The following is a 16,397-nucleotide window of genomic DNA, read 5'->3' as shown; positions in this document are numbered from 1 at the left end:
CAAGGAGGAGTGGTTCATAGAGCAGATGGTCGTGCTGCTATTCAGAGGAACCCTGTCAGGCTGGAGAAATAGGCCAACAGGATCCTTGTGAACTTCATCACTGGAATATGCCAAGTCCTGCACCTGGGGAGGAATAATCCCATGTAGCAGTACAGGCTGGAAGCTATCAGGCTAGGAGACAGCTTGGCAGGAAAGGACCTGGAGGTCCTGGTGAACACCAGGTTGACCATGAGCCAGCAAATGTGCTTTTGCAGCAAAGGCAGCAAACATTGTCCTGGGCTGTGCTAGGAAGAGCCTTGCTGGCTGTTTGAGAGAGGTGATCCTTCCCTTTTACTCAGCACTGAGAGACCCCACTTAGAGTATCTTGTACAGTTCTGGGCTCCCCAGTATAAGACAAACGGACATACAGGATTGTGTCCAGCAAAGGGCCACAAAGGTGATTAAGGCTTGGAGCATGTGTGATACAGGAAGAGGCCAAGAGCTGGCACTGTTTAGCTGGGAGAAGGTTCAGGGGATCTTACTAATGTGTTTAAATATCAGGCGGAGCAGGGAGGAAGACAGAGTCAGACTGTTCTGAAATTGAAATTTGTGATGGGTTTGAAATTCTGTTTAAATGTAAGAAAATTTTTTTTTACTGCAAGTGTGGTCAAACACTGAAACAGGCTGCATGGAGAGGCTGTGGAGCCTCCATCCTTGGAGATACTCAAAAGCCACTGAAAGTGGTGCTGCTCTAGGCCTCCTTTGAGGTCTCTTCCAATGTCAACTAAGGTCTACTTCTGTATAAATTATCCCTCTGTGAATGTTAAAACTTAGAGTAAGGGTGACCTCTGGTGTCATTGTTGATGAGGTAACCAAAATGCAAAGGAGGAGCGAGCACCGGCTGCATGGTGCTCAGCTGCTGGCTGGGGCTAAACCATGACAGAATATCATTTGCCCGAGGAAGACATCAAAGTCTGATCTCAAAGAGAAAATGTCATTGTTTATTTTGGGATATGAAGAGATTGCAGTTTCAAATGTCTTAATACAGATGTCATGAAAGTTAAAGCTGAGGTTACTTTTAAGATCCGTTGTCTGGATTGCATGCTGAGCATGAACTATGTAAATCAATCCTTTTATCTACCCACAGAACATTTACTTCTGTATACTCTTTTACCTAACTAATAGTTGCAACAGCTGACAGTCCAGCTATGTCTACTGATATATTGGCATGAGTGAGTGAAGTGGTTTTTAAGGTTAATGGCCACATCTGAATGGGCTGTAACAGCTGTAGGTTTTGCCATTTGCATTGTGTGCCTTGTGTTGGTGTAACCAGTGGCGTATGTGTGCCATGTCCTGAGTGTACTGGTTCTCCCGAAGAAGCTGCTGCTGCTGCTCTCTCAGTTGAACTTTGGTTTCTTTAAGGATTTTTGAGTATTGGATGAGTCTCAGCAATTCCTGGCGCAGATGCCAATTCTCTGCTTTTACTTGTTTGATATGCTGAATTAGAGATTGTATTGCTGCTACTTCTGCTCTCTTGGTGAGAACCTGGATCTTCTCATGAAAGTCTACCTCACGGTCGGCCTTGGCCTGCAGATATCTGCTCTTGATTTTGTGCATTTCATCTGAATGCTGTATCTTTGTGACCATCAATTCTTTCTCCAGCTCTTTAATCTTTTTCATCTGTTCCAAGTGAACAGATGGATCTTTGAAAGGCTGCAGGTCTTCGACCTCCTTGTTCATAATAGAGTACTTTGTCTCCATATTCATCAGAGAGCTCCTTACCTCCTTCTCCTTTTCTGTATACTGTGAGATTAGCTTCTCTTTCTGTGTCCAGACTTGAGACAGATCAGTGTGATTCTGGTCATTTAATGCTATTATCAGATTCTGGCACTTCTGGCTGTGTTTTGTTATGTAAGAGAGGTAAGCGTTGCTCTCTTCCCGATTCCGTTTGGCTTCCTTTTCTAGGAATTTATTTTCCTGCAGGAAATGCTCCACTCTTCCCATGTATGTGTTCATATGTTCCATGAGAATCTTGTATTCCTTCTGCAAGTGTGATTTCCTCTCTTTGCCAAGTATTTCCATGTCGCTTATTCCTTTGGATGTATCTCCATTCTTGGTTAGTATTCCTTGCTTATTTTTCCCAGTGCGTGTGGTGTCTTGTTTCATCTGCTTTGTCTTGGATGCCATATGCCACACTGGCAGTATCAAACTCTGACAAACTGTAACAGAATGAAAAATTACAAATTCTAAGCGAGCATTTATGCCATGTGTGCGACCATTGCTTTTTTCCCCCAACTCATGCCCTCTTAAGTTCTTATGTTTTCAATTGATGATTCTAGCAGCTAGAATATTTGACTTAAAATTTTTCATGTCTGGCCTATGTCTTGAGTTGAAGCATACATGCCTGTATGTTTTTTGCATTTTTACCTTCCTAGTTAACTGAGAAGAAGCAGTTCTGCTAATTTAAAAATACACATCTTTTTAAGATTTCTTTTTTGTTGTATAATGTGTTATTTCTGTAGTTTGGAGTACAATCAAATTCCACTAGTGAATTATTACGGCTGTACATTGTTTACTGTCTGTCTGTAAGCAGTTGATCTTGTCCATAAAACTTCAGCAGCAAGTTAAGTATTGAAGTGCTAATAGAGGCATGCCTGAAACTTTCAAATTCATACAGCAAATTCTAAAATATAACTGCTAAGTCATCATGCTGGACTGGAAGCTACCTGTAGAAAATGTTATGGACAGTAGTACAGATTAAGCCCTGTTCCTCCATCAAAGTTAAATTCCTGTATTTGAAGAGCCAGCTGCATCCTTTTCCTGGATTTAGAAAGTTAAGTCAGTATTGTCTTACAAAATGAGAGCAGAAAAAGAAATGTTGCAACCAATTTTAACCTGGGGCTTCAATGATCAATAAAGGTGTTTACTCATTTTGGAGCGTGACCATGTTCTTATCCTTCCACTGCCTGAGGTAATATAAACTGATATCTTCTTGAACATCATCTTAACTATAATGTCATTTGAGATGTGACACAGATAACTAAATATTTATGAATACAGAAAGAGTAAAAGAATGACCCTAAAGGGGATAATGGCTAAAGAAACATCCTCCCAGATCCAGCTATGGAATGTGTGCCATGCATTTTGATGGAATGTTGAATGTGCCATGCAGATGTGATCTTCCCAGTTGCCTAGGACTGCATTCTTTCCTTAGAGATGGTGGGTGGGAGATAGGTACCGAACATTATGGGCTGAACATCAATTCAGCATCTGTTGAGAACATTCTGGATTATTAATTTGGAGATTCTTCATCTGGGCTTCTTTATCTGTGTTCTATTGTGGGGTTTTTTATAGCTGAGTAACCTGAAATTTGCTTTGGTGTTTTGGCCAAATTAAGGCAAAATATTTTACTCTATTATGAGAAAGATGTTATGGCTCTATCAGAGTACATCGGTATCCAAGCTGATGCCGTGGTTTTCTGTGCTGTTAGGAGCTGTTCTGTCTGGGTCCTCTCTTGCTGAGAAGAACGTGGCATAGTGCTTCCACTGCAAACCACTCCTGCTGCCCCTCAGTATGGATATGATCTGCCCACCCAAAAAGTCCCTAAAACCTTGAAATTTTAAAAATAAAACCAGGCCATTGCATTTACCTCCTATCAAGTGCTTTTTCATGTACCTACCACAGGCAATAAATACATAGTCTAATGCAGAAAAACAAATAAATTAGCTATGATAATATAGTGCTTTGCAATCACTTGACCAGTATAAATAGGAAATGAAACAGTCAGAAAGAGAAGTGGCTGAGGGAAAGGCTGCGGATATTGTTTACGTGGACTTTAGTGAAGCCTTTGACACCATTTCTCACAGCATTCTCCTGGAGAAACTGGCTGCTCAGGGCTTGGACGGCTTACGCTTCGCTGGGTAAAAAACTGGCTGGATGGTTGGGCCCAAAGAGTTGTGGTGAATAGAGTTAAATCCAGCTGGCGGATGGTCACAAGTGGTGTTCCCCAGGGCTCAGTACTGGGGCCATTGATTTTTATCAGTGATCTGGAGAAGGGGGTTGAGTGCACCCTCAGTAAGTCTGCAGATGACACCAAGTTGGTGGGGAGCGTTGATCTGCTTGAGGGTAGGAAGGCTCTACACAGGGATCTGGACAGGCCAGATCAATGGGCCAACACCAACTGTGTGAGGTTCAACAAGGCTCAGTGCCGGGTCCTGCACTTGGGTCACAGCAACCCCATGCAACGCTACAGGCTTGGGGAAGAGTGGCTGGAAAGCTGCCTGGCAGAAAAGGACCTGGGGGTGTTGGTCGATAGCCAGCTGAGTGTGATCCAGCAGTGTGCCTAGGTGGCCAAGAAGGCCAACAGCATGCTGGCTTGTATCAGAAATAGTGTGGCCAGCAGGACTAGGGAAGTGATCGTCCCCCCTGTACTTGGCACCGGTGAGGCCGTACCTCGAATACTGTATTCGGTTTCAGGCACCTCACTACGAGAAACTGGACTGAGAGCAGCCCTGAGGAGAAGGACTCGTGGGTGTTGATGGAAGAGAAGCTCAACATGACCTGGCAATGTGCGCTTGCAGCCCAGAAAGCCAACCATATCCTGGGCCACATCAAAAGAAGCGTGACCAGCAGGTTGAGGGAGGGGATTCTCCCCCTCTATTCTGCTCTCATGAGACCCCACCTGGAATACTGTGTCCAGCTCTGGGGTCCCCAGCAAAAGACAGACATGGGCCTGTTAGAGTGAGTCCAGATGAGGGCCATGAAGAGGATCAGGGGACTGGAGCCCCTCTCCTATGAAGACAGGCTGAGAGAGTTGGGCTTGTTCAGCCTGGAGAAGAGAAGGCTCTGGGGAGGCCTTACAGTAGCCTTCTAGTACCTAAAGGGCCTACAAGAAATCTGGAGAGAGACTGTTTACAAGGGCATATAGTGGTAGGACAAGGGGTAATGGCCTTGAGCTGAAAAAAGGTAGACTTAGATTAGGTATTAGGAAAAAATTCTTTACTGTGAGGGTGGTGAGGCACTGGAACAGGTTGCCCAGAGAAGTTGTGGATGCCCCATCCCCAGAAGTGTTTATAGCCGGGTTAGATGGGGCTTTGGTCAACCTGGTCTCGTGGAGGGTGTCCCTGCCCATGGCGGGGGGGGGTTGGAACTAGACAGTCTTTAAGGTCCCTTCCAACCCAAACCATTCTCTGATTCTATGAAGACAGACATTGAGGTGCTGGAGTGTGCCCTAAGAAGGGCAATGAAGCTGGTGAAGGGTTTGGAGCACAAGTCTGATGAGGAGCAGCTGAGGGAACTGGGGTTGTTTAGTCTGGAGAAAAGGAGGCTCAGGGGAGACCTTATTGCTCTCTACAACTACCTGAAAGGAGGGTGTGGCCAGGTGCGTGTTGGTCTCTTCTCCTAAGTAACAACTGATAGGACAAGAGGAAATGGCCTCAAGTTGTGCCTGGGCAGATTTAGATTGGGTATTAGGAAAAATTTCTTTGCTGAAAGGGTTGTAAAGCATTGGAACAGGCTGCCCATGGAAGTGGTGGAGTCACCATCCCTGGAGGTATTTGAGACGTGTAGATGTGGCACTGAGGGTCATGGTTTAGTGGTGGACTTGGCAGTGCTAGGTTAACAGTTGGACTTGATAATCCTAAAGGTCTTTTCCAGCCTAAACAATTCTATGAATCTGTGATTCTATGAAAAGAGCCTGGTTTTGTTCTCTTTGCACCCTCCCTTCAGGTTTCACTCTACATTAATATGAACCCCCCTTGCCTTCTCTTCTCCAGGCTAAATAGTCCTAGCTCTCTCAGCCTTTCCTTAGATGTGAGATGCTCCAGTCCCTTAATCATCTTTGTGTCTTTTTGTTAGACTCTCTCCAGTAGCTACATGTCTCTCTTGTACTGGGGAGCCCAGAACTTGACACACAGCAGGTGTGGCCTCACCAGTGCTGAGGGGGTGCTAGTTTTAGAGCACACAGGCAGTAACCCTTTTCCTGTTACCCTGTCTTCCTCCCTCCCCAGCATTGTGCATCCCCTTAGGAGTTGCCTGGTCTGATAAACAGCTGTAAACTGAGAGAGGAAGGAGGGAAGTGAACTCAGCAGCAAAGGCACCCCTCAACCCTCACAGTACCACATACTAACCTCCACTTATTTTACATCTAAAAACTGAACAGTTATGGAAGGGATACCCCTACTGGATCCTGGGAAACTTCAGTGGCCCCAGAGCGCCAGAATAAAGATATTGAATTATCTTGGAGATATTCAAGAGTTGTCTAGACATGATCCTGGACAGCCTGCTCTAGGTGGCCCTGCTTTAACAGGATGTTTGGACCAGATGACCTCCAGAGGTCCCTTTCAGCCTCAACCATCTGCGATCCTGGGATTCTGTGAAAGGAGGATAATGGTGCCCCAGATCCTTGTCTCATGTATGTGCATCATAGCAGCCAAAAGATAGAAGCTAATTTGTACTGTGCCAGAGCTATCTGTTCTGCAGGAAATTATGAGCGTAATGTGTAATGGAGTGCAAAAGACTCGGTGAGATAACTTGGACCAATCAGCCAGCTCTGGAATGGGTACCATATACATGAGGATAGGACCTCTGTGCTTATTCTTAGATCTACACTCAGGTTTCTATGGCAAGAGAACAACATCCCAGATAAGAGCCTACCGTGAAGAAACACCTTGTAGCACAAATAATTTAAGAAGTTGCCAGTAAAATTGGCCACAGTAAGATGCACCTTTAGAGCACAGGACTGTTTTCCAGAAGGGTCAAACATTACTGAATAACAAATGATGAAGTGCAGTAACAAGATAGAAATCCATGCTTTTTCTGTTAGGTTCAGAATATTGTTTTTGTTGGTCTTGTTGTCTGTGTGGCACAGGTTGACACTAGTAAGTATAGCTAAATACTTCCTGAATTTGAGAAATCATTTAGAAGACATGTTTTGTGACATTTGTGAGATACCAAGTGAAGGTGATGGAATAATGGTCATGCCCTATATAGTGATTTTAAACATTCATCATCTTTATATATCAAGTTATTAAAAGATAATACATCATAGGAAAGTATATCTAGTAATTAGACGTAATTTTTGTGATTTGAATTAGGCAGGGAATTGTTGAACAGTAAGTGGTAATATAATTATGTGAATATATTCAGATTGAGAATTTGCTAATTCTTTTTAAACATTCATTTCAGGAGAGGATTCAGGTTAACATAAAACATTGTTTTAAATATGCTGAGACACCTGCAATATGAGAGACACAGTTAAGTCCACAACAGATACTAAAGAAGGAAAATGCATCAGTATTAATGATTATTGCAGACATAATTGGAAAATAAGGGAGTGAATAGTACTTTGTGTGCTGAATTTCTAAACTACTTACTCAAAAGAGGAACAATGCAATCAAGGATTGAGAACTGGAGAGAAGTCTGTGGTGGGTTGACCCTGGCTGGAGGCCAGGTGCCCACCAGAGCCGCTCTCTCGCTCCCCTCATTCACCAAACAGGGGAGAAAAGGCATAACGAAATGCTTGCAGGTCGAGATAAGGACAGGGAGAGATCACTCACTAATTGTTGTCACGAGCAAAACAGACCAAACTTAGAGAGGGCATTCATCTAATTTATTACTAGGCAAAACAGAGTAGAGGAATGAGAAAATAAAATCAACTCTTAAAACACTTCCCCCCACCCCTCCCATCTTCCCGGGCTCAACTTCACTCCCGGCTTCAACCTTCCCCCCCCTCAGCGGCACAGGGGGACGGGGAATGGGGGTTACGGTCAGTTCATCTCACGGTGTTTCTGCCGCCTCTTCATCCTCAGGGGGAGGACTCCTCTCATCGTTCCCCTGCTCCAGCATGGAGTCCCTCTCACGGGGTGCAGACCTTCAGGAGCAAACTGCTCCAGTGTGGGGTCCCCCACGGGGCCACAAGTCCTGCCAGCAAACCTGCCTTGGCATGGGCTCCCCTCTTCACGGGTCCACCGGTCCGGCCAGGAGCTTGCTCCAGCGTGGGCTTCCCACGGGCCGCAGCCTCCTTCAGGTGCCTCCACCTGCTCCAGCGTGGGGTCCTCCACGGGCTGCAGGTAGAATCTCTACACCCCCTCATCCTTCCTCCATGGGCTGCAGGGGGACAGCCTGCCTCACCATGGCCTTCACCACGGGCTGCAGGGGGATCTCTGCTCTGGCGCCTGGAGCACCTCCTCCCCCTCCATCTGCACTGACCTTGGTGTCTGCAGAGTTTGTTACATCTTCTCACTCCTCTCTCCGGCTGCAAAAGCTCTCTCTCTCTAAGTGTTTTTCTACTTCTTAAATATGTTATCACAGAGGCGCTGATTGGCTTGGCCTTGGCCAGCGGCGGGCCCGTCTTGGAGCCGGCTGGCATTGGCTCTATCAGACACAGGGGGAGCTTCTAGCAGCTTCTCACAGAAGCCACCCCTGTAGCCCCCCTGCTACCAAAACCCTGCCACGCAAACCCAACACAAGTCTTATAAGTCTAATGGTTTAAATGGACATTTGTAACTAAAAGTTAAGTTTCCTATTACACCTGCTGGCCCTTTTTAATGAAAATATGCAAAATTCAAGTAGATAGGTGAACAAATAGAATAAATATACTAAAATCGCCTGTCATAGTAATAGCAGAACGGGTTCCAAGCTGGGAATGTGGCAGCTGCATCAGAAGTAGAGTGGGTATAGGGACACATAGGAATCTGTATAGAAATCAGTGCAGTTGTGTTTTGGGAAACAGACTTGAAGAGCTAGAAGGGTGTCACAACGGACAAGTAGTAGAACTGAGTTAATACTAATTGTGTAGTTTTGGAGGAAAGGCAATTGTAGAGCTATATAAATGTTACAGAAATTGTTAAATCTGCATGGAAAAAACAGGCCTTGCTAAAGTTGGTATTGTACAAAATGTAGGTTTTTTTAAAAAGCACTGACCTTTTCTGCTCCTCTGGTCTTCACAGATTTTCCAAATAGCTTCTTCTGGCTAGCTGTTCCTGGTTTACTGGACAGCATTTGCTCATAGCAAAACTGTGAACACCGAAGAATGGCAGTGTTTGTAAGCTGTGCGTGTCCATGGTGATGAAACACGCGAAGTCACAAGAGAAGCTCTGCAGTGAGATTCTCAGCACCATTTCAGTTCCCAGCTTGGTTGTGAGGCCCGATGGTGACGTACTTTGCTACCCGTTGGCGTCAGTGAAACAGAAACACAAAGGCAGCTTGGCTTATAAGAATATGATTTATAGAGGCTGCTATATTAATAAGGAAACAGTCTCAGCTAGCTATTAGGATGTGCTGAAGGAAAAGGTATGACTTAAGACACGGTCCTCCTTGGGAATTAGGTGCCAGTATCTACTCAAGCATTTCTGGTCCGTATATTTGGGATTTCTTTCGAACAGGGTGGCAAGCAGTCCCAGGTCCCACAAAGTTGGGAAGGGGTGTGCGTATATGGGAATGTTTGTGACATTGGAAAGGCAGATGCTAGAAAGGATTTTTGCAAATGCAGTCCTTATTTATGGAGGAGTTTATTGTTTTGGAAACATTTTGGGAGGCGCTTCCTGCATTTTGTAGGGAAAAGGAGCTGATCCTCATATATGAGCAATTTTGTTTCTCTAGGTGTGTAACAGTATATAAACTTGGTATATCTGTGGCATAGGGTATGGCATTTCACTGGTTTACTTATTCATCTAACCTGTCTATTTGTGACTAAAGTACAACTTTCTAGAAAGGCATCTAAACTTGAATCAAATAATGGAGAATACACTACTTCCTTTGGTTGTTTTCTGCAGTGGTTGATCATTTCACATAATAATGTGTGAAAATGATTTTTTTAATTTTCTAATTTCAATTTTACAGCTCGAGAATTTACTTATTTGTAGGTGATTTCCTGACAAATGAGAGCACCCTTGTATCGGATTTATGTGGCAAGGTTTTGGTAGTGGGGAGGCTGCAGGGTTGGCTTCTGTGGGAAGACACCAGACACTGGCCCCATGTCCAATGGAGCTAGTTCCAGATGGTTCCAAGGACCTGCCGCTGGCCAAAGGTGAGCCAGTCAGCAATGGTGGTAGTGCCTCTGTGATCACATATTTAAGAAGAGGTAAAAATTTTGTGCAACAGCAGGTGAGAGCGAGGAGTGAGAATATGTGAGAGAAACAACTCTGCAGACACCAAGGTCATTGAAGAAGGAGGGAGAGGAGGTGCTCCAGGCACTGGAGCAGAGATTCCCCTGCAGCCCATGGTGAAGACCATGGTGAAGCAGGCTGTCCCTCTGCAGCCCATGGAGGTCCACAGTGGAGCAGATATCCACCCTGCAGCCCATGGGGGACCCCACACTGACGCAGGTGGATGTGCCTGAAGGAGGCTGTGACCCTGTGGGAAGCCTGTGCTGGAGCAGGCTCCTGGTAGGACCTGTTGCTCTGTGGCCCACGCAGGAGCAGGTCTTCTGGCAGGACCTGCGACCTTACGGGCTGGAGCGGTCCGTTCCTGAAGGACCGCACCCCATGGAGAGGACCCACACTGGAGTGGTTTGTGAAGAACTGCGGCCCGTGAAAAGGACCCACATTGGAGAAGTTGATGGAGGACTGTCTCCTGTGGGTGGGACCCCACCACACTGAAGCAGGGGAAGACTGTGAGGGGGTAGGAGCGGCAGAAACAAAGTGTTACGAACTGACTGCAATCCCCATTCCCTGTCTCTCTGCACCGCTCGGGGGGGAGGAGGTAGAGAAGCTGGGAGTGAAGTTGAGCCCAGGAAGGGAGGGGTGGGGAGAAGGTGGTTTTAGATTTGTTCTTACTTCTCATTATCCTACTCTGATTTTGATTGGCAGTAAACTAAATTAATTTCCTCAAGTCAAGTCTCTTTTGCCCGTGACAGTAATTGCTGAGGGATCTCCTTGTCCTTATCTCGACCCGTGAGCCTTTCATTGTATTTTCTGCCCGTCTTGAGGAGGGGAATGACAGCGCAGCTTGGTGGGCACCTGGCCACCAACCAAGGTCAATCCACCACAACCTTTTACTCCTTAAGTCTTTTATCCCTGTGAAGATTTTTATGTATGGTGTTTGTATGTCCCAGTCTTTTTCTGAAAGAAGATTGAGTTGCTTGTCCCTCATTTTAAAGCATTTTCTCCAGCTCATGAATAACTTTGTCTTTTATATACCACCTCAGTCTGTCAATGTCTTTTTAAATGTTTTGATTCTAGTCGGCATGTAGTCAAACATAAAGACATGAGAAATGCAGCAAGACACTTCTTAGTTTGTAGATTTGCACCCAATCTATTTTGTTCTGTATGTAATTTAGGTGCATTAAGCTACATTGAAAGATGGATTAATGGACCATTTTTCTCCTAATGGAATCTGCCAGCCAAACACATTAACAGGTAGCTTCTTTAGTGCAAATGGAGAGCTGTTAGTTGCTGGGTATGTGTGCTTTGGACCAAATATGTTTTACACCTGCTTGTACAACTCAGGATGCTTTGCTTAATATTTTTTGGGGGCAAAGGATTTCACTATGACTCCATTGACGAGTGCTGGCTGACAAAGTTATAATGCCACAAAGGAGACTCCAAAGCAAGATCAAGGACTTGAGATGCACAGCCTGCCAGAAGAACATTACTCAGTAGCAGTTGATAGCCTTTAGCTGTAGCCATCGGTATATATGGTTCACTCTGTTAGAAAGGTTTTCTACAGTTGCAGACATCTTAGCTTGGCTTTACACTCTACAGTAATAGTATCTGTATGCTTATAAATTGTTTTAATCCTAGACATTTATAACATCAGGGAACAACTATACATGAAGAACTACAGACTGACATTCTCAGACCTTTACAAGTTAGCACAGTGGCAAGGAGAACACAAACACCTCCATGAAGGTTCTTGGCTTGATCCCAGTTAGGAGCCTGGAGTCATAGAAGAGTTTATAGTGTTCTTACTGGACTCGTGAGTAATAACCTATGATTCATGGACTAGCACAGAAGGAGAAAAGTGACCAGTAGTTGAGTCAATGTGGCGTTCCCATTGCTAGCAGAACCCAAACATCTGCATGAAGTCTCACCTGCCTTTTATGAGTTTTATTTTGGTCTTTTTACCTGGAACAACCAGTAATGCCTACAATAAGATTTTTCATGGCTAGATGGCTTACCTGTGTCCTAACTTGTTTTTGTCTTGCTTTGCTTGGTTTAACTGCTTTATGTAATAATAATGGTAGGTTTGCCATCCTTCAAACCCCTCCAAGCCCTGTCCCTGGGACCCCAATCACTCCCTGATGCTGCCCCAAAGGTCCCTCTGGTCCCCAGACACCCCCAAAGACTGCCCCAAGGCTCCCAAACACCCCCACATCTGCCCCTTACGGTAGCCCTGTCCAAGTAATGCAGAGCAGGAGCTGCTGGTAGGGCTGGACATTGTCGGGGCCTCTCAGTAACTCTTCTAGCCTCTCCTTGCAGGTGCTGACGCCTAGTCTGGCAGTTGAAGGAGCATCACGGCTGGGAGCTCTGCACTGATCTGTGGCTGACCGTGTAGGATGAACTCTGGTTTGCAGCATGAGCATAGCTGTCCTGGAGCTGCATTGCATGTGAGGGAGGCTGAGAGGGTGGATTGTAGTTGGCCTTTAGTTGGAGATGTTGTTTGGGGAGAGCTGGAGGTTGGTTTTGGGAGACTGAAACTGGGTGCAGGCATTAGGAGATGTGCAATACCCAGCAGTGGGAATTTGAGTGATGTGCCAAGTGCTTATGTAGTTTGCATTACAAAACCACGTCTATTTTACATCACTAAAAAATGTTTCCTAGCTGCCAAATTTTACCATTGTCCTGACTGCTCTGTGCGGCATTTTCTGGCTAGTCTTTAGGGTGGGATTTGCTGGCCAGCAGAAAAGGCTTTTGATGTGGTGTTAGTGACCTCTCAAACTTAAGATCTGAATCCTATCCCTGAAGGAAAAAGTGGAGGGAAGCTGACAGCTGCTCAGTGACTTGCTATATGAAGGGCAGCAGGAGGAGTTGACCCTTCCCCACCAGACTGACAAGGTGTTGCAGGAGAAGGGGAAGTGTATTGGCACTGAGCTCACTGGCAGACTTGCTCCCAGGTGTTCTTTATATGCATTAAATAATGAATACTTGCTTTATGCTTTGCACTCTTGGCTGTTGTTCTTGCAGTCCCTTTAGATTTAATAGAAAGTGCCACCACACAGTGCCCAAGAGAAGGAGGTTATCCATTGGATCTGAGGGGGTGAGGGCTGGTCCCAAGGTCTTTTGGACCTCTTTGAGGTCCCTGAGGGGTTCCCAGAGAACTCCAGTGCTGTTCACACAGTTGTGGGGGATGTCCTTTGCATTGCCATAAATGCTCAGGGCTGTTGGTGGGATTTTCTGTCACCCTGGGGGCAGTCAGGGCCCCTCCACAGCTTTGTGAGGTTCCTAGGCTGCTCCTGAGTTTGCCTGCATCAACCTGAGATATTCCCAGTGTGTCTGGGGCTGAGGCCTATGTTGGTGGGGCTGGGAGATGGAGTGTCCATAGGGACAGGGGGTACTTGCAGGTAACTTCCTATCAGTCACGTTGATCCCCACAGCATGTCATATGGCTGTTTTTGTGTGCGCCAAGACTCTTCATTTGTATTTTGTTGTGCCACGGACTCCTTCATTTGCCTTCTGAACCCCTTAATTCACTTTGGGTTGTCCCTGAGGCTTCCACGTGCCTTTCTGCATATCACTGGGACCTGTGTTTGTCTTGCAGTATGCCACAAAGTTTTCCCATTTAGCTTTCTCCCCTGGCCCAAGAGTTTTTTTATATTCTCCAGTGTCATGAGTTTTTTCCATCCCCACCCTCTTTTCTGTGCCCTCAGAGTCCTCCATTTCCCTGTCATTCCCTGGTATGGAATTTTGTCTGTCTTTTTGTTACACAGCAGAACTCTTTGTTGCCTTTTGTTCTCCCGTCACCTTTAATACTACATTTTTTCCCTTGTTGTGCACCCCTAGGGCTTTCTCATCAGCTTTCAGCAAGCTGCTCCCAGGAGCCGAGGCATACCTCTGCTACCCTGGTAGCCCCAGCTGTCCCTGATGGGGCTAATGGCACAGACCCCGTGTTCCCCACAGGCTACAGCTGTGGGCCATGGGGCAGGTGGTACAGACTGCAGCAGAGAGTGGGCGGGAGGACAGCTGTGCTGCTCACTGGGGCCGTGCTGGAAGGGTCTGTGCTGCTCTGGGGTGGCTGCACTGTGGCCAGGCTGGGACAACAGAGTCCTTATCAAACATCACCAGCTGGGATTGAGACTGTGGCTGGAATTGCTGAGAAGGCGAGTATAAGCGGGGATGGGGACCCATGCACGGGGATACAGGTCCCGTGCATGCAGGGGTGTCTCAGGCAAGGTAACACAGTGGGGGAAGTTGAAGGTACAGTGGGATGGGACCTGGGGAGATCCACACTGGGGCCAGAGGACAGGGGTGGTGGGCAGCTCGGGGGTGCGGCAGGGCGAAGTGGTGCATCAGGGCAGTGTGGTGGCTGCACCCAGGCCCGCAGGGTTGCCTGGGCGGCTGGGACAGGCCAGAGGGCATCATCGTTGGGATGGGGTACACTGAGGAGCTGTTGTAGCAATGCTGCAGGGCAGCCTGGGGCAGGTTGGGACTGTGCCAGAGGAGTGGGCGGTGCCAGACAGGTAGGGGATGAATGTGTGCCCTTGGGGCAGTGTTGGACCCAAAGCAAGGGAGTTGTGGGGGAGCACTGGGCCAGTTTTGATCCCCTGACAATGTTCTGGGCTCTGTGAGGCTTCTGGGAGGAGGTAAGGTCTGCTTCCCACAAACTTAATTCTCTCAGAATACTGCAGCCTGTGGCATTCTAGGAGGTGTAGTCTTCTGGCAATGAACTTTCGGGCAGCCATCCTGGTTTGCAGAGCATGACAGCAGATGTAGTCTCTCAACATTGTGCTTTCGGATGGGCACGTTATTTGCAGAGTGCTCTAGTCTTTGGGCAATGGACTTCTGGCTGGCTATGTTAGCTGCGAGGCATGCTAGGAGGTGGAGTTTTCCGCTTGCAGGATTTAAGTCAGCAATGTTGCCATTCAGTGGCATACCGGGAGCTGTAGTTCTGGGTGCCCACACCCCTTCTGCCCCACGGCAGGGGCTTGGCCTGTCTATTTGTTACCAGACATGTGTCACTTACAGGATAGTCCACTTCGATTTAGAAGGACATTGGGGTTTCCACAGTTTTTCCTGGTTTGGGATGGGGATGTTTTGTATCTCTGGTGGAACCAGACATGGTTGTCCCCAGGTGATAACATTCATGTTGCAAGTCTGCCTGACTTCTGAGAACTGCTCTATGCGTGTGGAGTTGTAAATCATGACTACCTGGGTAGGGATCCTCAAGTTGTGTGCCAAACCCACATTACAGCTGTCTGTGGAAGGAAAGTGAAGGATGACTTCTTGGAAGTAAGAAGCCTTCAGTTTCCCCCACATCCCCTCAGGACCTATCCATTTGCCTTCGGGTGTGCTCTAGGGCACTCCATTTGCTCTTTAAGCCACTCTCAACCTTTTCACTTGCCCTCTTTTTCTCTCAGAACTCTGTTTCACTCTCCTTCCTGCAGTGTTGCTCTGTTGATCTCTGTGGGCCCTCAGGTAGCATCAAGACTCTTGTGTTCGTGCTCTTGTCCCATTAAATCCCCTCTTTTCCCTGTGGTCCAATGAACTCCCCTCTGTTTGCCTTTCCTGCGTACCACAGTCCTCATTGACTCTCTTGTCCTCTCATGACCTCTGTATGCTCTGTGACCCCCTTGGGGGCCCTTTGATTGCCCTTTACTTCCCTCAGGACACCCCTCTCTTTTGCAACACCCTAGACTCCTATGTTTACCTTCATTGCACCATAAAGCCTTTTGTGCATTCACATCCCCTGGGACCCCACTAGTGGTCTCTCTTGCACACCAGAGGCCTGTTTGCCTTTGCTGTGGTCCAGAGCGCTTCACGTGTCATCTAGTCTCTGCAGGACTTCTCTGCCTTTTGATGTGCTTTGGAACACTCCTTTGGTCTTCATTGCCCTGCAGAACCATTAGTTGCCCTCCAAAACCCTTGGTGTGCCCATCATCCCTACAGTTCCCCTAAATCTTGCTTACTGACTCCTCCATTATCCTTTGTTGTATCTCAGAACCCTCTATATGTCTTCTAGTCCATTCAGAAGCAACCTATGCTTCCCAGAATCTACTCACAACTGCTGGCCATTTTGCTTCAGTACCCTGCAGTTGCCCTCTAGTCCAGTTGAGTGTTCTGTGTCCCTCAAGTTCCCCTTATACTTCTTTCTTTGCCTTTTGATGCACCCCAGGATGCAACCACAGAACCGTATCCTTTTTCTGTTGTGCTCTGGAGCCCTCTTCCTCCTCTGGTCTTATAAAGACGCTTCTTTTACATTTTAATGTGCCTTAAAGCCCTCTGTGAGGTCTCTGTTCCCCTCAGGACCTGCTCATTTGTCCT

General features: G+C 46.7%; 1 protein-coding gene across 1 annotated transcript; it reads right to left on the bottom strand.

Annotated features, from left to right (window-relative positions):
• Positions 1-962: 962 nt before the first annotated feature.
• On the bottom strand, positions 963-9,008 carry CCDC166 (coiled-coil domain containing 166). Its single transcript, XM_054817944.1, has 2 exons — positions 8,902-9,008; positions 963-2,198 (listed from the first exon to the last, which is right to left on the bottom strand). The coding sequence occupies exon 2, from the start codon at positions 2,164-2,166 to the stop codon at positions 1,234-1,236; it is 933 nt and encodes a 310-aa protein (XP_054673919.1). The 5' UTR covers positions 2,167-2,198; positions 8,902-9,008; the 3' UTR covers positions 963-1,233.
• Positions 9,009-16,397: the final 7,389 nt, after the last annotated feature.

This window comes from Grus americana, chromosome 2 (assembly GCF_028858705.1).
Source record: "Grus americana isolate bGruAme1 chromosome 2, bGruAme1.mat, whole genome shotgun sequence".
Classification (NCBI taxonomy): Eukaryota; Metazoa; Chordata; class Aves; order Gruiformes; family Gruidae; genus Grus; species Grus americana.
Note: the sequence above shows the minus strand (reverse complement) of the source record. Positions and strands in the feature narration are given on the sequence as shown.

What these genes read in the sequence shown, in the direction of transcription:
- CCDC166 (XM_054817944.1), bottom strand. Translation starts at nt 2,166, where the DNA reads ATGGCATCCAAGACAAAGCAGATGAAACAAGACACCACACGCACTGGG.